This window comes from Nipponia nippon, unplaced genomic scaffold, assembly GCF_047370975.1.
Source record: "Nipponia nippon isolate SJK-2023a ecotype South Korea unplaced genomic scaffold, ASM4737097v1 scaffold_5, whole genome shotgun sequence".
NCBI classification, from domain to species: domain Eukaryota; kingdom Metazoa; phylum Chordata; class Aves; order Pelecaniformes; family Threskiornithidae; genus Nipponia; species Nipponia nippon.
The window spans coordinates 87,143,247-87,163,642 of NW_028262369.1; the positions used below are offsets into that span (position 1 = coordinate 87,143,247).

Genomic DNA, 20,396 nt, shown 5'->3' on the forward strand with positions numbered 1-20,396 from the left:
ACGTTGGGGTTTGATGGGGGCTATGGAGCCATAGCTGAAGTGTGGTGAGTTGTGCAACTGCTCCTCCACCATGTGATGGGAAGCAGATGTTGCCCAGACAGTGAGTTAATAAGCCTGAAGGGGGACTACAGTCCCGCTCCCACAAACATGTCTTCCTCTGGCCCAAGCAGGACCGAAAGGGTGAGCCAGTGCACTCCCTCACTCCTAGCACTGCCTTGGTTGCAAATCAGACTCCTACACAGACAGAGCCAAGAGATGTATCTTCTTAGTCTGGTCTGGAGCTGGTTTAGTGTGTCCATGGGTCTCCTCGGGGATTCACCAGATTTCCACCATCTGAGGCTAAAATCTTACACTGTTGTCGTGTTAGAAAACCAGAACCGTAGGCAGCTGAGCTCCAAACCCATCCGAAACCTCTCCCAAACCCAGCATCCCCAGACCCTCCCGGCACACCACTTTGGCTGTCGGTGTTTACCTGTGGTGCCCAAGGGACTAGCTGAGCTCCACGCACCTCCTCTTGCCCCTGGGTAGACCTGATGCCCCAAGCAGCAGGTCCCTGTCCCCAGCATTGGGCCGTGGCATACAAAATGCCAGGGCTGGATTCAACTGGGACTGTGAAGGCCAATGACTCTGTTTTAATGTGTTTTTGTGTCCTCGTGCTGCACTACCACCCTGAGAAAGTCTCGTCCTGAGCCACAACGTGTGTGCCTGGCCTTGGCTGGGGGGATGAAGGCGGGGGCTGGAAAAAAATCTCAGTGCAAAAAAACAAAACCCAAAGCCAAAGTGGTTTATTTTAGGATTTCCTGTCAGTGAATGCTGAAAACACAGGAGTGAGGACAGGCATTATTTTTGGCAGTGAGACCCCATTCAGAGAGACAAGGCTGCCGCAGGAACAGCACTGCCGACAGACTGGTCTCCATCTCTGTTTATTTTCGGCATGGCTTCATCTGCCCCGGGCTGGGAAAGCAACCCTTGTCTTCCTCTCAGGATGGATGAAGGCACCATTCTGGGTCTGGCTTTTCAACACCCCATCGTAGGATTTTGTGGACCCAAGTAATTAGCAGTAATTGAGGCCACAGAGCTTTCCTTGGCGCATAGCTCGCAGATGCTGTCATTTCCTGCCAGACAGCAGGTGGATGTCTTAGGGCCGGCGTACAGGCTGGCGCGCAAGCAGGCTTAGAATCACAGAATCATACAATCATTTAGGTTGGAAAAGACCTTTAAGATCATTGAGTCCAACCAAGGCTTGTCTCCTCCTCTCCCCCATCCTCCAGCAGCACCCCAGGAAAGGGTCCCAGCTGTGTAAATGCTGCACAGGAGGGTTCGGCAGAGACAGAAATGACTCTGTCATCCTCCCCAACAGTGGCATCAGGCAGCTTGGGAGACACTGAGAGGGCTTCTCTCTCCCTGGCACGATGGGTCCTCATTGCTTTTGCAAACCTCCCATTTATAGCTGCTTTGGACCCAGCGCCTGGTGTGCTGGGTGCTGGGTGCCTTCTCCTGCAGGGCACACCAGACCACAGAGCTGACTCCCGTGTCCCTGGTGTTATCTGTGCACCTGGGGAGGGAACCGCTGGCTTTCGGACCACTGTGTGTGCTTTGCTGGCATCAGCTCTTTCAGGAGTGACCTGCTTCTCCTTTCTCTCCTACCAGCACATCAACAACGATCACATCCATGGGGAGAAGAAGGAGTTTGTTTGCCGCTGGCAGGACTGCACACGAGAGCAGAAGCCCTTCAAGGCTCAGTACATGTTGGTGGTGCACATGCGAAGGCACACCGGAGAGAAGCCACACAAGTGTACGGTGAGCTGGCAGGGACACACGGTGCATCTCAGCTTGGCAAGTGGGACACTGGACTTTCATGGTCACACATACGTGTGTGCAGACACAGGCATAGCTTCAAGCAGGGGTCTCCCAGCCAGCACCCAGCTCAGGGCCAGTCCAGCTCTCTGTGTCCAGGTTATAGCTACTTGCAGGTTACACCCTAGGGACAGGGCAAGTGGTCAAGGAGGATGGTCAAGGTGTTAGTGGGCAAAACTGCATTTCCTTGGGGAAAATGGGTTCAGATCTACCACAGAGTTCCAGAGCAACTCAGGACAAGTCACTTAAGGTGGAAAACCAGCCAATTTAGTTGCTTGCATCCAAGAAGGCAATTCAATAATACCACACTCTGGGGAACCAGCTAACCTTGGTTGTGTCTAACTCATCATCACCCAGTACAGCTGCTGGGGCTGCAAGTTTCCCTCACCCACATACCCAAGTGTGCAGACAAGCCTCCTCCCAGCCTCGGGAGCTGGGCCAACACCTCCTGCTTCTGCTCTCTTAATCCAGAGGTGAGGTCAACCCCTGGGTGCTTAAACCCCAAGAGGAGCTCAGTCCCCAGACTTTCTGCATCAAGCAGCACTGTGCCTAGTGTTGAACACTGCCTGAGGAAGAGCATGGGGTGCTATTTCGTATCTCAGCCCTGTGGGTACAGGCTGATCTAGCACATAGGAGAGCTGGGCTCACCTCCTCCTCAACCTCGAGATATTAAAGCCCATATCTGCCCTCACGCATGGAGTCTCCCACCACACCGCTGCCTGATGTGGAGCAGCCAAGGATGCCTGATGAGGGGCACAAGAGAGAAGCGAGCTGTGGAGTTTAGTGGCTGTGGCCAACTGCTAGGAGAGGAGAGGTGTTCACCGTCTCTTTCCACATATGCTTCAGCCCTTTTTCCTTTTTCCCAAAGGTCCATCCCTGTCTTTTGATATCCTCTGCTCCCTGCCTTCTCCTCCTGCCAGTTTTTCATACCTCCTCCGCTGTCAGCATTACACCATTCCTCTCCTCAGAGTCTCAGGGATGCGTCTCTCTTTCTGCTCAGCAGATGTTAGAGCCCTCCTCCCATATCTTCCTCCTCTTCTGCTCCATTAGTCACTTCCAGCCCTACTCCCTCCCTGGCTCTGCCCCAGCTCCTGCTTACAAATATTAGGATATGTATGATTTGCTTGCTGCATGACTCCTGTATCAATCTTCCAGCCCTGTGTTCATTTAATTTAGAGCATAAGCTCCCCAGGGCACAGGGCCATGTCCTTTGTTTTAATCTTCTAAAGCACTTTTCCCAGTTCTAGTGCTTTACCAATCTTCCTTAAAAGTATGAAGGAATATTGATCGTTGGTGTGCTACAAAGTGAGCAGTGAGGGAAAGTCTAGCCCGGCCCTTGCAGGTAGAGAGACTCAGAAGACAAAAAGAAGCAGGGACTGCATCCTCTTCAGTGCTGTAATGGAGCAGGAAAAAGCACCGCTGCACAATCCTGACTCTTTTGAGCCTCAGTTGTGTTGCACTGGAGCAATGGCAAAGCTGTGTGTGTTTGATTCTCAAGTCATCCTCTGCCTCCTGGAGAACTGCAGTCCCTCCATGTGCAATATGCTGCAGCAACTCTCCCCAAACTGGACTACCAGCAGTTTCCTATTGCCTGGGGTACATGGCAGCTCTGCAGATGGTGCCCTTCGGTGGCAGAGCATTCCTTGTCCAAGTCTGGCAGTGATTTTTCAAAGCGCCATTTGTTTCAGACAAGAAGTTTGTGGTGTACATAAAGCTACAGATGAGCCCAATTGCAGCCTGGGATTCGGTCAAGGATTATTTCAACAGACGACAGCCAGAACTCCCACTGACATAATCAAATCCACGCGTAAGAGTGGGAACAACTGCTTTGAACACGCACAGGCTGCTTTGCTGAGAAGCTCTTGTTTGAAAATGTGGCCTCAGTACTTTTGCTTTTAATAACTGTGTTTTTGTGTCAGTATCCAGCAAAACCAGAATGGACATCAGTTGCTTCGTGCTGAGTTCCCTTTGTTTTCCAGCAAGTGGAATGATGTGTTTCAATAACCGTAAGCAACTTGAGTTGTAAAGGATTGTTTGCAGAGGACAAGAGAAGAAAGGAGTATGCTGTGCTACCTCAAAGTTGCGGCATGTTCTATGGGCCAAATGGGCTAATGAAAGTTGTCTGAGGAAGGGGAACTAGATCCATCCCACCCCAACAAAGCTGTGGAAGGAATCAGCTCTTGCAGGATGCTCCTACTGTCCTTGAAGAGATCTGGATATCTCAAGAGAGCAGAGCAAGTTTGCCTTATGTCCACCACCCCTATGCTAGACCTTAAAGGGAAACTTAAGTAACCCTACTTCTTTTCCAGCACCACAAAGTTATATGGGATCAGCCCATGCCTACGTGCTTCATGGGTTTCATGGCTGCATGTTTGCCTCACTCCTTAGCAGTGCAGGCAAGTCCTATGCCCGTGGAGCACAAGGAGACAGGTAGCGTTGCTACTACATGCCTTTGGCCTTTGCCGAAAAGGGCCAGATCTCTGGACATGTAGGACCACTCAGCTGCCCACAGCAAAATCAGACACTGAGCTGTGGCATCTGTCCTGCTATGACACCAGTTTCTTCACTGGCCAAGACTCAAACATAGCAATGTGAAGTCCTGTCACTGAACTTGCAGACATGTTTAAGGGATCTGACTAAAATACACCTTGTGGTTTGCATACATTACAACAGGAGGGGCTGCTTGTTGAAAAGTAAAGTCTGTTTTAAGGTGCTTGCATAAGAAGTGCAGCATGGGCTTTTCAACACTCCCAGCTGAACAGCGAGTGCAGCATTTGGCTAGAATCTGGAAGGGAGCCTTGCAGTTCTTAAAACCTCTTCCAGTGTAAGTTCCCGCTTGTTTTGCCAAAGAGCATTTAAGACAGCCTCCTTGATTTGAGGTGAAATCCTCCCATGCTGCAGACAGGGCAGGTGCAGGGAGAAGCCTCCAGCCCAACCAGAGTGGAGGGTGGCAGGACTTGCATCTCCTGAAGCCTCACCATGTCTCCCAAGCTGCTCCTTCTCGTTGTGTGGGCAGCTGGTTTCCTTCCAGAAGGAAGGTTCCTGGCCTGTTTTGTCATCCAAAAATCCATCTGTCTTCAAGACTGAGAGTCTTGTTTTTTAAACTGGTAATGTCAGACGGCCTGACCACAGCATCCTCTGACAGTAGACCCAAGCTGTAATTTGGGAAACTTCAAAGCTTGCTAGATTTCTGCTTGTGTGTTAGAGAATGGTCTGGCCTTTCCAGCACTGGTGCTAGTGAAGTTGCAAGGCTGGTCAAACTGTTGAGAAGCCGTCAGTTCTCTGGGTGGGAAGGAGAGGGCCTCCATTTCTGAGTGTGTTATCTGCAGAGGGATGGCAGGAGGGGCTAAGAGAGCCCTGGGAGGAGTGGAGGGGTGTTCGATCCTGCTGGAAAAAAGAGTCTCTTGTTGAAATGTCAGGTGGGTACCCAACAAGGAGCAGCACCTTAAATACGACTCACTACTGAAAGTCTCAGCCTGCCTAGGGAAGCGAATTCTCCCAACAAAGTGGATGTTGTTCCCTAAAACACAAGCCCTTTAAACAGAATAAAAAAAAGAAAGAATGAGAAACAGATGAGAAGGGTTTAGGCAGGGGGAAAATCAAATTTTTCTGGTTAATTAATCACTCTTCTTGTGTTTTTTTATTTTAGTTTGAGGGTTGCTCTAAAGCCTATTCCCGCCTGGAGAACTTAAAGACACACCTGAGGTCCCACACTGGAGAAAAACCCTATGTCTGTGAACACGAAGGCTGCAATAAAGCCTTTTCCAATGCCTCGGACAGAGCCAAGCACCAGAACAGGACACATTCCAATGAGGTAAGCCTGGGCTCACCGCAGCTCAACCGAGGGCTTTTTTTTTTAATTTTGCTGACAATAAAAATACACTTTACACACTGGACTCATGTAAAAAGAAACCTAGTGTAATGAGAGGTTTTTCTTATTTTTTAATGGGATTTATTTTGCTGGAGAGCCAGACCACATTAGCTTTATATTTATGAAAGCCATATTTGAAATCATAAACAGATGTTAAAGTATGCAAACTTTTTAATCGGCTTTGGAAATTAAAGCAAGGATTTTCCAAATTTATAATTTTTAATAGCGCAAATAGGATTGTACAGTTGTGCATGTAGTGGTTAACATTACTGTGGAGCAGACTTGCAGTAGTACAACAGCTACCCTGGATCCTGACGCTCTGGAAGTAGTACTCCCTCCATCGTTTGATGTACAATGATAGAGCACAATGCAATGCTTTGTTAACCTTGGCTAATTAAGACCCACTATTAGTAGTTGGGGAGCAGAGGAAATTGCCTTTATTGTAACGCATGTGATGGTCTGTTGCAATCAACCAGGCCGACGATTGAAATTTATATTACCACTAATTAGCTGGCAGGGGAAGAAAAAACAACACTCCAAAGTTCTAATAGTGTTTGCAGCCATGAAGAATTCAGTCAGTAGCCTAATTTGCAACAGTTAAATATAGACTATTGGAGAATGGAACACAATTGCCACGGATGGCAGCTTTTTAAAGACATGCTATGTCTACAGAGGGCTGGGAGTATTTCTGTCTCTGGCATAATATCAGTCGGTGATAACCAAAGCTCTGTAGGTTTCAGAGAATCTGTTGGAGTCAGAATAAGGACTTAAAGTCTAGGGTGCCCTTCCATGCTGTGTGATGCTGAGATTGACCCAATGAATAACCTGGATCCCAGTGTTATTTGAATTGGTTTGAGTATGAACCCAAATGTCAGAATTGTCCTTCAGTAAGCCACTTCCCCAGCAGGACACAGGTTAAAATTAACCCATATCCGCACTGGCACTGAGTAGTTTGGGCTTGGTTTAAGGCTACACTGACCTTGAGACCAGGAGGGACCAACAAGACATGCAACCTCTCGTCTGCTCAGCAAACTGCATTCCCAGTAACTGGTGTTTGACTAAAACATCATTTGCTTTCTGTTAAAGCGTCTTCCTCTGAAAGGTAGGTAGTTGTGATTTAATCTCACATTTCACGTATTAGAAATTGCTTGTTTTCCAGCCCTGGATGCTTTCTCTGCCTTCCTTCAGTGCTGGATCCAATGTTCCTTTCATTGTTGCTATTTCCACCTCATAACACTACAGTGTTAAGTCACTCTCCATCTTTTCTCATAAGCTAAATAAGTCAATCAAGCCACTGAATATTCCCATTACTGCAGCATTTTTTCCTGTCCTTAAATCAATTTTGCATCTCTCTTCCGTCCCTAATGATTCTCTTGCGGATGGATCAAGGCTGCTGGTACAACCTTCAGTGCTGGGTACAGACTCACTCTGCCCAGTTTGTGCACACTGAAGCAGTATGTGAGCTACTTTTTGCACATAGATCACTTGAGCTCGAATCCCTAGAGCTTTTCCAGGATCCTTCCTAGGCAGGCCAGAGTTTCCCTTCTGTTGGGCCAGCTGGCGTCCCATGTTCCTACATGTGGAATTTTGGCTTTGGCTGTATTATTAAATGTCGTTTCCTTGATGGGTTCAGTTTCCCAAGTGATCCAGATCAGGAGCTGCACTGGATCTGGGATGGCTTCTGACTTCATCTGAGTAGAGCTTGGACACACTTGAAGGTCTGCTCCTTTGAGTTCCCATTGCGCAAGAAGGTGAGGCTGTAGGGCAGGAGCATCAAACTTTTTGTCTATGGTGGACCCTGATCTAATATGCTGACACTTGGCACAGGCTGCATCCAACAACACAAATTAAAGACTCAGATAACAGATGGGGATTTTACTCTCTGCTGTTGCTTCCCCTGGAGGATGCCCAAGCCTTCTCAGGTGCAGAAACAGCATAGCCACTAGTGGAGGATTTGTACCAGACCAGCTGAGCCTTATCACGGGAAGCATATGGCTCTGTATGATCTCACATTTTGCGATCATGCTCATTCCTGAACTGCTGTTCAACCCTCCTTGATGCAACACAGGCATGCCCCAAGACTTGTGGTGGATCTGTAGGCTGCATATAATCTCTGGGCCATATATTTGACACCCTCTTTTTGAGGAACATATAGCATGATCCTTTCAAACAGATAACATCCCTCATGGCAAAGCTCATTGCACTGGGCAGCACACCCAGGTGAGGGTCCTGCAAGCAGCTGTGGCTGTGACCAGTGGGTTAGCAAACTGCTACCTTGACCTTGAGACCTTGGCTTACAAAACCACATGGATGCAAAGCAGGAGTTTGTGGCTGTGAATATTTCCCATTACCCATTGGTAACTCTCTTGTGGTTCCTAGCTATCTACTAAATATTTTCCTCTGTTTGCAGTGTTTACTTGGGATACACCACAGTTTCACAGTTAGTCATCCATGTCTTCTCTAAGGGGGGAAGTTCCAGGTTCCCTGTATTTGTCTCCGTCATTGTGTGACAGGACGTAGGTGTCTGGTCCAAACATGCCAAAGTTCAGGGCTGGGGATATATCACCACACTGGCTTTTGTTTGATTGTTGAAATGTCACATGCACTATTTCATTTTGAACTTTCAGTGAGTATTTGAATCCCTACAGGGGATACTTTCAAAGTTAATCCTGGGAAAAGGGCTTTCACCCTGTGACCAGTATCCAGTGCATACACAGAAGAGTGGCATGAGTTCACAGCCAGCCAAAGTCTTGGAGTGACATTTTCTCCAATTCAAGCTACACAAGGGTAAAATGCAGAAGTTCAGTTCTGCTGAGTGCCTGGGGAGTTCTCCAGTTCTCCCACTAAGGAGTATCATGCTGTATGTGTATGGGAGTAGAAGGGAGGCATCTGAGATATTGAAATTGTTGACTTCACTAGGACATATGCTGCATTAGATGTCAGAATCTGGATAACCCAGGGGATATATGAAGGCAGGCCAACAAAACAGCAGTTGTGCTCAGTTCAGTTGCAGGAGGTATGGCCTGATGAAGAGGATGGTTGTACCCCATTAGGTGGAGTGTCTGCTGTCCAAGCAACAGTGATTATGTTACCCTAATTACTGGTGTGTGAAAAATCAGAACTATTGGGCCTAAAGATTCTTTATAAAAAATCCTTTAACTGTTTTATGTTGGTTTTTTTAGCACGTGTGGTGTAGGTGTTCTGTTCTTTAGGATAGGTTTTAATAGCAGCAATAATATTTCTATAATGCCTCATCCAAAAGGTTGCATGAGATTTATAAACAAACTATTTTACTTTTTGTGCTTTGGTTTACCCAGCTTTAAAATATATTAAATATTTACCGCAGTGGGGTGTTACGAGGATTTAGTTTGTTCAAGTGATGTGCCAAGATCAGTCAGGAAGCATGCTTTTGAATAAAAACAGACTTCCAGTGTTTTTCATGTGATGATGCTAGCTTTCTGCAAAGAATATATACTCCTTTGTATTTTTTCACTTAAGCTTCTGGATGAATTACAAATCAGATTAAAAAAAAAAGAATAGGAATGGTCATTTTGGGTAGCCTTCAAACAACATTCATCTGGGGTTTTTTTGTGGATCTATCCTAGTGTGTTGGCAGAAAAATACTTAGAGTAGCTGTGAGGCTGAAAGCGGAACTTGTGATGAATTCAGAGCTTCCAGCGCAGCAGCACCAGCTCAAACAACTGCAGCGCTAATACACTTTGGAATTGGAAACTCAATAAAAAAAAAGTTAAAAGAAGAAAAGTATCTGTTTGCTGACTTCTGTTTTCAGAAGCATGGCTTCAGCCTTGTTTTCCTATTGCAATCAATGATTCATGAATTTGAGACTAGAGTGCTATCGTCTGAAAAAAACATTGCATGCCTGTGGTTTGTTTTGCACAATAGCAGATTTCAAGGTGACAGGTGCTGGAGTGGTATGATAGATTGGGTAGGGTGAATCCAGTCTGGCTTGGTTTCGCTGGAATTTGATCAGCCAGACATTTTCTCGGTGTAGACCCCACCTTAGCAGAGAGAATGTGTTATGGCCAGTCCCCTACATCACCTCCCTCCCATCCATAATCAGGAAACATTCCTGTGGCCACCCGAGCAAATACGTACATGGGAAAGTAATATTAGGAAAGTATTTCATGAATTCTTAGCTGTCTTTTAATCCAGAAACTGAAAACAAGGAGTTTAGCCAACATCAAATGACTGGCCAGGTCTGTGTGGATCAGCAGCAGCCCATATATCACATCTTAGAGATCTCAGTCTTACAGAATCCTGTGGAGCAGATGCTCCACATTTTGCTGCTGCCAGCCACTATGCTCATTGTATTTTCTTGGCCCATACACTGTACCTGGAATATTTGGGCTTGTTCTAAATATAACCCAAGATTTGCTTGTATTGACAGAAACCTTACGTCTGTAAAATCCCTGGCTGCACGAAGCGGTACACAGACCCTAGTTCCCTCAGGAAACACGTCAAGACTGTGCACGGGCCTGATGCCCATGTCACAAAGAAGCAGCGCAATGATGTTCACCCAAGGCCACCTCCGCTCAAGGAAAATGGGGACAATGAGGCAAGCGCCAAGCAGAGCAGCAAGGTTTCAGAGGAGAGCCCCGAGGCCAACAGCACCACAAGGAGCATGGAAGATTGCTTACAAGTCAAAACGATAAAAACGGAGAATTCTGTGGTAAGAGCAGTTGCTCTTGGCAGAAATGACGCGGCCCCTTATTTCTGTGATGCAATGGGGGCGTGAAGCACTTGCATGCCATTTACCTCTCCGGGCAGTTGCCCTTCACCTGCCAACACCCTAGAGTTCAAGTCCAGAGATGAAACTGCAGGTCAGGGCACAGTCCAATATATTTTGCACTTTCCTACGCAGCATCACAAATTCCCGCCCTCGTAGTCATGGGGGCCACGTGATGCCCAGTGTTGAGCTTGGCCTCCCTGTGCTGTGAAAGTGGGTAAAACTCAGTGTTGTGGTCAAATGAGCTTTACCTACCTCACCAATTTAAATTGAGCAATGACCATAGGGTGTAGATTGATGAACGCTTCTTGAAGCAGAAGTCCTGGCTTAAGGACTCCCTTTTCTCCTCCTCCCTGCACCCTTCACTGTTTTTCTTTCCAGGCTGCTGCTGCACAGCAGTTTTGCTGGCACAACTCTGTTGTGGTCTGTCTGATGAAGCCAGTGGGGATAAAAGTAGCTGTTTTATTTTTGTTGGGTATCTTAAAGCAAGTTCAATTCCTTGGTCCTGTCCACCATACACAGAAGCACAAAATCACTAAGCTTGGCAGGGACCTCTCGAGATCATCTAGTCCAACCTCCCTGCTCAAGCAAGGTTGGCTAGAGCAGATTGTTCAGGAGTACACAAGTTCAACACACAACTCCCAGCGGCCACAGAAAATTGTAGTGGTATGATGGGGCAGGGGAGCGAAACCAGGAATAAACATGGGAGCACTGCTGTGGCCCACAGAGTATGGGCTTGCAGTCAACTGTGATCATGCTTTACAGCCCTATGAGTGGCCACCAGCTGAAGCAAAGACCATTTATCAGCCTTCTGGCCATTACAGGAGCTCCACAGTAGGCAGTAGTGTGGTTAATGGTGCTAACAAGGTGTGTACAGTGATGGGTCCAAACGCATTCAAGCCTCTTCCACCCCATACAGGGAGCCCACTTCCTCCTCAGGTGGAAGAGATGGAGCATTGCAACAGACGGGTCACTTTTGCCTTTTGATGTTTCTCTTCACCTTCGTACCCAAAGTTCTGGTCTGCTGCACCAGCTCAGAGTGGGGCAGGGTATGGGCTTGATACATCAGAAAAGTCCTTCACCTGCAAAGGAGAGTGTTCACATAGTCCCCAGACTTCTCACTGCAGCTGGAAGGACTTTGAGCTCCAAAATATATATTTTCTTGATTTGAATCCAGGCTAAAATATTGTTATTCCTATGAAACAACAAGCCCTGGAGCTACAAAGATTTTCTAAAAAAGGTTAAGGGATGTGTTGTTGGACAAATTACTAATGAGCAGCATGTTTCAGTTAGGAAGGAATTGAGTATTTTCACATCCAAAGTGTCTCTAATTGACTAAAGGAACAATTTTACTGTGATGAGGCTCTGTATTGGGTTACAAAAAATGAGTGTGAGAACCACTGGACAGAATGACCTCTCTCCAATACTCTTCCTCCGGGTGTTTTATTTTGTTTTTTTCTATGAAAACATGGACACAATCACAGCTCCCCACCCCGTTTCTCCCAAAGGTGTGGGGTTGTTTTCCTAGGGCTCTGCACTCCCAGGGTTGCAGCCAAGCCATGTCACTGACGGCAGGGCCATGGGACAGATGTTCTTCTCCATTCTCCCCGCCCAGCACTGCGTACTTCACTTGCGCACATCTAACGGGCGGCATCTGACCTGGCGGGCCCATGTCCAGCTCCTGTTTCCTGGTTAAGGTCAGGGTGGTGGGAGGGGTGAGATGCTTCACTGGTTCCCATCACTTCGAGGCCCCTTGTTTTGACCCATCTTTGGGTCTCATCCCAGACCCATGGAGATGGGTGGGAAGTCTCTCCTAGGGGTTTTTACCTGGGCCCCCAAAGAGGGAAGGCAGAGAAGACGTGGTACGGGAGAGAGGGAGATGCTGGCAATTTGTGTTGTATTCTGCACTCCCCTCTTCCTCCTTTTACTAACATGGTCCTTTCTGTTAATGCTGTCTTTGTCCTAACAACCTGTTCTTTATTCCCACTTACCCTTCCTTACTCTACATTCCTAAGGACAGTCGGTACTAAGGTGAGCAAAGAAATCCTTTGTATTAAAATAGCTGTATAAAGCATGGTCTCCTGCAGACATCCTGTCTCCAGCTAACCCCCACAGGGTGGAGGCGAAGGCATGCAGACCGATGGGGAGGGACAGGGGATATTTGCTTCATGCAGAAAGTGGGAGGACACACTGCCCGAGGATTCCCTTTGCCACCCTTCTCCTGGCATCACAGTTTGCCATTAAATCCTGGGATTGCAGTCTCTGTCATCCCGATTGAAGGGCAATGAGGCCATCAGAGCCAGCCAGCCCTGCCCACAAGGGCTGCTATGGAGCAAAGTAAAACGCTACATCACCCTGCACTCCCACCTTGGCCTGGGGCAAAGTATGTTGCCTTTTCAGCACTCCCATTTTCTGACAGTTTCTGGAGCATGGGCCTCAAGCGGAGAAGCCAGGCATCCTGTCTGGTAGCAGCAACAGCTACCTCAGAGCAAGTTCAGACCATTTAGTGTCTGCTGCAAATAAACTACTCAATGTGAAATGCAATTCCTAATGTAAATAACATAAATATTTACGGTGCTTATCTGCAACCGGGAGTTTGCAAACAGTGAACCAGGTTTTTATCTGGCTGGGAAGTTTGTCAGCTAACCTAATTATATATTAGGGTATTTTAAAGACAGAAATACGTTGTGTCTGAAATACTTAGGCCTTGATCCTATCTTAGATAAGCCAGTGCTTGCTGCAATATACCTTGCACAACCAGGTAACGCACTGCTTTTCTTCGAGAAGCGTCTGTCCTTAATCTTTTGGAGGAACTGCATTTGGTTTCTCTCTATTCTCCAGTTGAACCTACCATAGTTTTTCCAGCTGTGAGGTGCTGCTCTGCACTACCCCCTTAGGGAAGGTGCCCCTGCCCTCTGGTAGAGCTGAGATCCTGCAGCAGGGAAGGGTAACAAGAGAGGGGAGAGCCTGGGATAGGGCCAAACCTGTGGAACCCAGTGGGAATGTAGGGCTCCTGGTTTCTTTCCATCCATGCTTCCACCTGCCCAACTCCTCCTCTTTGCCTTCCCCAAGATGTGTCAGTCCAGTCCTGGCGGCCAGTCGTCATGCAGCAGTGAGCCGTCACCCCTTGGCAGCACCAACAACAATGACAGTGGAGTAGAAATGAACATGCACAGCGGGGGAAGTCTGGGAGATCTGACGGCGTTGGATGACAGTGCTCCTGTTGTGGACTCAACGGTCTCATCTGGTAATTCAGCAGTCAGCCTGCAGCTAAGGAAACACATGACGACGATGCAACGACTTGAACAGCTCAAGAAAGAGAAACTCAAGACAGTTAAGGATTCCTGCTCATGGGTGAGCCCAGCTCCACAAGGCAGAAACACCAAGCTGCCTCCCATCTCAGGAAATGGTAAGCCCTGGGCCATGTACTGTAAGAACCCTCCAGAGTTTGACTCCGGTTTCATAACCATGAGTCTGTCCTGGAGGAGGATCATTTCTTATTGCCTCTGAGTCAGCCCTTGCTGGATAGACATATTATGTAAAATGGAAAGCTTGGGTGTAAACACAGCTGTCTAGTGATATGCAACAGAAGCCCAGATGCTCAGTGCCACAGAGCTAGAAAGGATGCAGAGATGTTTGTGTCCTTGTTCCTGGGCTTGTCTAGGACCCAGCCACAGCTGTCCTCACTGTTCCAGTCTTGTTCCACAAGACTGCTTGGGTTTGTTCCAGCAGTAACAATTCCCCAAGGGCTGATGTGCCTCCAGGGAGATTGCTGGAGCACAGCAGTCATCCAGACAAGCCCTTTGTCCTTGATCTTGCTCTGACAGGCCTTTTGTCACTTCGAGAGCTCTTGGCTATTGCCTACAGCTTCATATGCTAGCTTCCTGCTGGCTGAGGATTCCTGATAAAGGCATCTTTATGATCCCTTCAGTGCTCCTCTAACTTTGCTAAGATGTCCCAGGGCATGGGGCCTGGGTTATACTAAACCTCAGGGCTCAGTATATTGGAGCTTCTTGGTTTGCTCTGGGAAGAGCCTTTGAGTGTCAACTTTTGGGCTCTCAGCCTCCTATCCCTGACTGCTGTGCATCTGTCCCAGTGAGCAGCTGTGGTTGTAGCTACGTGCTATCCCTGTGGCACTGTTCACACCAGTCCTACTTTTTTCCTACTAAGAGAAGCCCATGTGGAGGCACTTCCTCAGCAGATGAGCATCAGTGGGGTACACATTACAAAGACTCTACTGCAGGGACTTCTTGTCTTCTCTCCCCAGCCTTCTTGCTCTTTGTGCATGAACACAGAGCTGGAGATGAAGCTTTGAATTCACCGGCAGCAAATGAAATTCACTATCATTCCCGTAAAATATTTGAGGGTGGCTTTGTGTGTCTGTATTCTGGCACCAAGAACACTATCAAGTGGAATTTCTCAGCTAACTAAACTTTTTCCTTCCCTGCAACCTTTCTCTCAGGCTCTATTCTAGAAAACAGTGGTGGTTCTTCTGCTACGCTGCCTAATCCCAGAATAATGGAGCTGTCTGTCAATGAGGTTACGATGCTGAACCAACTCAACGAGCGCCGTGATAGTACGACAAGCACCATCAGCTCTGCCTACACGGTCAGCCGCAGATCATCAGGGATCTCCCCATACTTCTCCAGCCGTCGTTCCAGCGAGGCTTCGCAGCTCGGGCACCGTCCCAATAACACGAGCTCTGCCGACTCCTATGATCCAATTTCAACAGATGCCTCCCGTCGGTCAAGTGAGGCGAGCCAGTGCAGCGGGATGCCAGGTCTGCTGAACCTCACACCAGCTCAGCACTACAGGCTGAAAGCCAAGTACGCTGCTGCCACAGGGGGCCCTCCTCCAACCCCCCTGCCAAACATGGAGAGAATGACCCTGAAGAACAGGATCTCACTTATGGATGGACCAGACCCCACCTTGCCTTCCATCCGCCTCCCACCAGGCCCCAGGCGTTGCAGCGATGGTAACACCTATGGCTACCCGTCAGCTGCAGCATTTCCCCATGAGGTGCCGGGCAACTGCACGAGGCGGGCGAGCGACCCAGTGAGGAGACCTGCTGGAGACCCCCAGGCCCTCCCACGAGTTCACCGCTTCAACAGCACCAACAGCATGAACCCCTTCCATCCTCCGCACCCCACGGACAGGAGGAATTTCGGCCTCCAGAGCTACGGTCGCTCAGATGGGAGCCTCCCCCGGCACACCTACTCACCCCGGCCGCTGAGCATCAGTGAAAACATCGCCATGGAGGCCATGTCTGGGGAGGCAGAGGCGCCCGTTGGAGATGATGACATTATGCTGCCAGATGACGTGGTGCAGTACATCAAATCCCAGAGCAATGGGGCAGCAGCAGAGAGCACTTCCATGGGGTACAGCAACGAGATGCAGAGCTTCCAGGGAAGCGGGAAGCTGCAGCCTCAAGCCTTGCCCGGCCAGCGCAGGATGGCAGCGGCCGAGGCGAGCATGAGCCACTTGGGACCCATGATGGCGGAGTGTCCCATGAGCTTTGATGCTTCCTCAGACATGAATAAAAATAACATGCCTGTCCAGTGGAACGAAGTCAGCTCGGGTACAGTTGATATCATGTCCAATCAGGCAAAGCAGCAGTTTTCGCAAGGGAACTTAGCGGTGGTCCAGCAGAAGCAGAACTTTGGTCAGTACCAGAACTACAACCAGCAGCAGCTGCAGCTGCCAGAGAACAGTATGAACGTAACACAGCAGAGCTTTATGCAAAGAAATGTGGGCATGGATGGGCAAAGGCTAAACTGTATGCAGCTGCGGCAGCAGCCCATGAGCCTAGGCCCCGGTATGAACCCTGATCTGGGTTTACACGCAGGGTATAACCAACCTCATCAGATGCTGAGCCCCAGTGCAATCAGTGGCAACCCAAATCAGATCTCTCCTTCTTGTAGCAGCATGGCAGCAAAGTCCGGACCCCACCTTCACCCTCAGCAAATGGACATGGCAACCGACCCTTCTTTAATGGTCGGCAGCAACAGTGAGCGCACGATGCTGGGCCAGGTCATGCATGAACCAAGTCATCAGAACTACTCATCTCAGCCGACCCACCTGAACTTCCCCATGGCTCAGGAGGCCTTTCATCAGCCCATCATGACCTCCAACCAGCCCAGCTTTGAGCCTCAGCAGAGCATGCTGGGATCAGCCACGCAGGCTTATCCACCCGGCATGGTCCAGCCTCGTCCTCCGCCTGAGCCGAGCCCGGCGAACAGACCCCGGGGCCTCCGCACTGTCCAGCAGCTGGGCTACATGAGAACTCCCCACCCTACAAACACCATCAGCCCAGGCCAGGAGGCGACGGAGGCCGTGCATAAAAGAACCAGCAACATGTTGCCAGCACCGGCCCAGCAGTGTGCGGACGGCACGAGGGAGAACAATTTGATGTACTATTATGGTCAAATCCACATGTATGAACAGAACAGCAGCTTTGATAATCATGCGGACTGCCGGGTCAGGGAGCAGCAGTGCGCACTGAACAGCAAGCCGGCCGCTCTGCCTTCCCCAGGCGCAAACCAGGTGTCCAGCACGGTGGACTCGCAAGGTCTTGAGCCGCCCCAGATAGATTTTGATGCCATCATGGACGATGGGGACCATTCGAGCCTGATGTCGGGAACCCTGAGCCCCAGCATCCTGCAGAACCTCTCCCAGAACTCCTCTCGCCTGACGACTCCACGAAACTCTCTGACACTGCCCACCATACCCGCGGGAATAAGCAATATGGCAATAGGTGATATGAGCTCCATGCTAACCACGCTGGCAGAAGAGAGTAAATTTCTAAACATGATGTCATAACAGTAAAGCACAAGGTCTTAGCGCTATCCAAGGGACTGTGCGTGAAGCAGTTTTATGAATGTGCTTTTCAAAAATAATCTGTTTCAATAGAGTAGATTTCTTTTTTATAAGTATTAAATACATTAAAGGGATTAAAAATGAAAATTTTTAAAAGTCTTTGTACAGAATTATGTAAACTATATCCAGGCAGTTTAGCACCACAAGGGTGCACTTCTAGTGTTATTTTTTGGCTTGGTTTCCCAGAGCACTGAATGATATCGCCACCAAGCTAGGAGACTGCATGAGCATGGTTAGAGATGAAACCCTCCCTCCCTGGCAGCCCTGTAAATAGCACTCTCCATCATTTTCCATTAGTTACATTCACAAAAAATTCCATTTTCAACCCACCCCAGAAAGAAATGGGAGGATGCGGTTTTCATCAGAATAAAAGCCATACTATGTATTCTGCTCTGACAAGAGTAGGGTTTAGTTACGTCTCCAAACAAGCCTTCTGCCAGCAGTATTGTTTTATACCGTAAATACCTTTGTACCTTGCAAAAAGCACTGATTCCAAACGGCTTCTCAGCAAAGTGCCTTACCATGCTTTCGTGTTAAGTAGCCAAGGCCTCTCTCCTTTTAAAAATCAAATATTGCCAGAAGCGTATATAAAATGTACATTTATAAAAACATAGTGGTGTTTCTGAGAAAACATTGGAAAGACACATTGATGAGACACATAAAAGGTGAATGCACACTTTGATCAGATGTGTTTACAACGTGGTTTATATCATGTGCAGAGTGAAGCAGAGGCCTGGGAACAGCAATCACTGGGAAATAATCCCCCGTGGCAGTAAGGCTCTGGCGTGCTGACTGACACACACGCATAACTTTGCGCCCTCTGAGCGCAGTGACTTTCTGCAGGGGCCCTGCATGCATCTTTAATGTCAGGTTTCTGAAGCACTCATTACCATATCCCCGTGCAGTTTTGCAACGGCTTTGCTTTCTGTTGGGTTTTCCATGCTAAGGTGCTCACATACAAAAGTGATGGTGATGGAGAGAGTTTTATGATCATTTCAGCCCAGTCTGCACTGTGGCAGCGTTGTGGGAGCTGGTTTGTCTGGCCAGGGTTCATCTGTGTAATATACTCCGTGCAGGGCTCTGCCTGAGCTCTGTGCGCACAACAGGCACGTGGCTGCACTGATGCGAGGTCAAGCATGAGCTAATACACCCTGCCCTGCAAGGAGGCTTGTTGGCATGTAACCCAGTGCTTCACTAACGTGTCCCACAGCTTTGGGCAGCATGAAAAGAGCTGCTGTATCCAAAAAAATATACCATGAACAACCCAGGGTGTTAGTTTGGCTAGTGCTTTGTGCTACAGCATATAGCTACTCTTTGTACCCAGTATGGTTCAGTTCAGCACTGCACCTGCAATCTACAGCATAGGCAAACATCTGGATAGTCTCAAAACAGGTATTTGAGTCAAAATAGTAGCTTGGTCAGTGAGAATCTCTTGGAAACATCCTTGGGGAAGAGATGGGAGGAGCAGGGCCTCCCAAAGCCAAATCCTCCACCAAAATATAACTGCTTGTAATAACAATCAGCTGTTTCCAGGCCGGTCCCACCTGGCACAGAAGTCAATCTTAGTTGCATTATTTATTTTTACTGTCGTTAGACAAAAGGGTAGAAGTGGTGGGGTGCATGTACTTGGGCAGGAGACCTTGCTTAACTTCTGACTGTGTTGGATAAGGACAACCCTCCTCATCCTGCTCTGGTAGCATCGGATACTTTGTACCCAGTATGTTGAAGGGCAGGGGACAAGTGTGACATCCCCTCCAGGTTCTCACACTTTGACCAGACAAGTATCTGCAGAGCTTCACTGTCTCCTTCCCATCTCCCCTCCCCCCCTCATATCGGTGAGATGGTCTCACTTGTGTCCAACTCCGTCCCCTGCATGGGACAGGGACAGCTCTATCGAGGTGCTTTCTGGTGTCCCTGCTTTCCTTTTGCACAAACTGATGTCAGGCTCACTGGTTCCAGCATGACCAGGGGCTGGCATGAAAATGCCACGTGTTACCTTCAGGCAAACTTTGCGATGTCAGATAGGCCAGCAGCTGCACTTGGCAGCAGTGGGTTGGGACAGCCCTGCTGCCAGGTAGCCCTGGGTATGGCTGGTGCAGGGAGGGGCTGCTCAGCCCCCTGCCATCTTGCCCATCCTCATCCCAAATGCAGAGGGTGTGCACAGGACGCTCTTCACCCCTCGGGGCTCCCATGACTCCTGCTGATGTCTGGGGTGCGTGAGGACAGGAAAGCAAAGCAAGGTGCCTGGCTGTTTATTTGTGTCTCCCGTGCAAGTTGTGTTTAAAGGGATTGTTTTATAGTCCGCTGTATATATTCTCCTGCAGTTACTGCCCTTGCCCTTGCCTTTGCATTTATGAAAAGAGGGCAGTACATATTTTAGGACATTGTATGTTGTCCTGGACTCTTGGAGTACAACTGGGCATCCCTTGTGCTGAGATGGATCAGGCTTTCGTGTGTCCTTCAACTGTTAATCTGATTTTTTTCAACAGCTGCATAGGGCAATGATGGCTACTGAGTCCCTCTTCACAGATATCTCATTAGCAAAAGATCAAATACAAAAGCAAAACCAAATCTCCAATGACTTGAGATTTCTCAGACTTTCCAGTGGTGGTCTTCCTTCATTTACTGAAAAAGTATTATAATAACCATTCCAGCACTGTATATATTATGTATAGAAGACATCATTACTAAAAGTACTGTAGGTGAATTGTTCTGTCAAATTTATATCTTAAGAACATTTTTAGCTGTTTTCTACATCATAAAAAAGGAGGTAACATGCTGAACCTGTATATAAACCTTTTGTACATTAAAAAGTAATTTTTTTTCATAATTCCTTGTGCCTGTTGTTATTGCTTTTTATTGGTAATGGTGGTTCGTTTTGGTCTGCCATTGCCATGTCAACACAGTCAGTTGGACTCTGGTGGTGCTTAGGAACAGCTGGTGAAGAGCTGGATGGGCCTGGTGTGTGAGTCACTGCTGGATGTGCAGTGGTCTTGCCTTGAAGAGCTTCCAGTCAACAATGGCATGGAGGTGGCAGAAAGAGAG

General features: G+C 48.3%; 1 protein-coding gene across 6 annotated transcripts in view; it reads left to right on the forward strand.

The window, feature by feature from the left end:
* Nucleotides 1–20,129, forward strand: part of GLI2 (GLI family zinc finger 2) — a 197,109-nt gene extending 176,980 nt beyond the window's left edge. For all 6 annotated transcript variants that reach the window (XM_087733425.1, XM_087733428.1, XM_087733427.1 and 3 more), the window contains 5 exons: nucleotides 1,651–1,800; nucleotides 5,507–5,671; nucleotides 10,137–10,418; nucleotides 13,548–13,884; nucleotides 14,938–20,129. In XM_087733425.1, coding sequence (XP_087589551.1) covers nucleotides 1,651–1,800; nucleotides 5,507–5,671; nucleotides 10,137–10,418; nucleotides 13,548–13,884; nucleotides 14,938–17,294 — 3,291 coding nt within the window. In that variant the 3' untranslated portion in view covers nucleotides 17,295–20,129. The remainder of the gene's footprint in view (nucleotides 1–1,650; nucleotides 1,801–5,506; nucleotides 5,672–10,136; nucleotides 10,419–13,547; nucleotides 13,885–14,937) is intronic.
* Nucleotides 20,130–20,396: the final 267 nt, after the last annotated feature.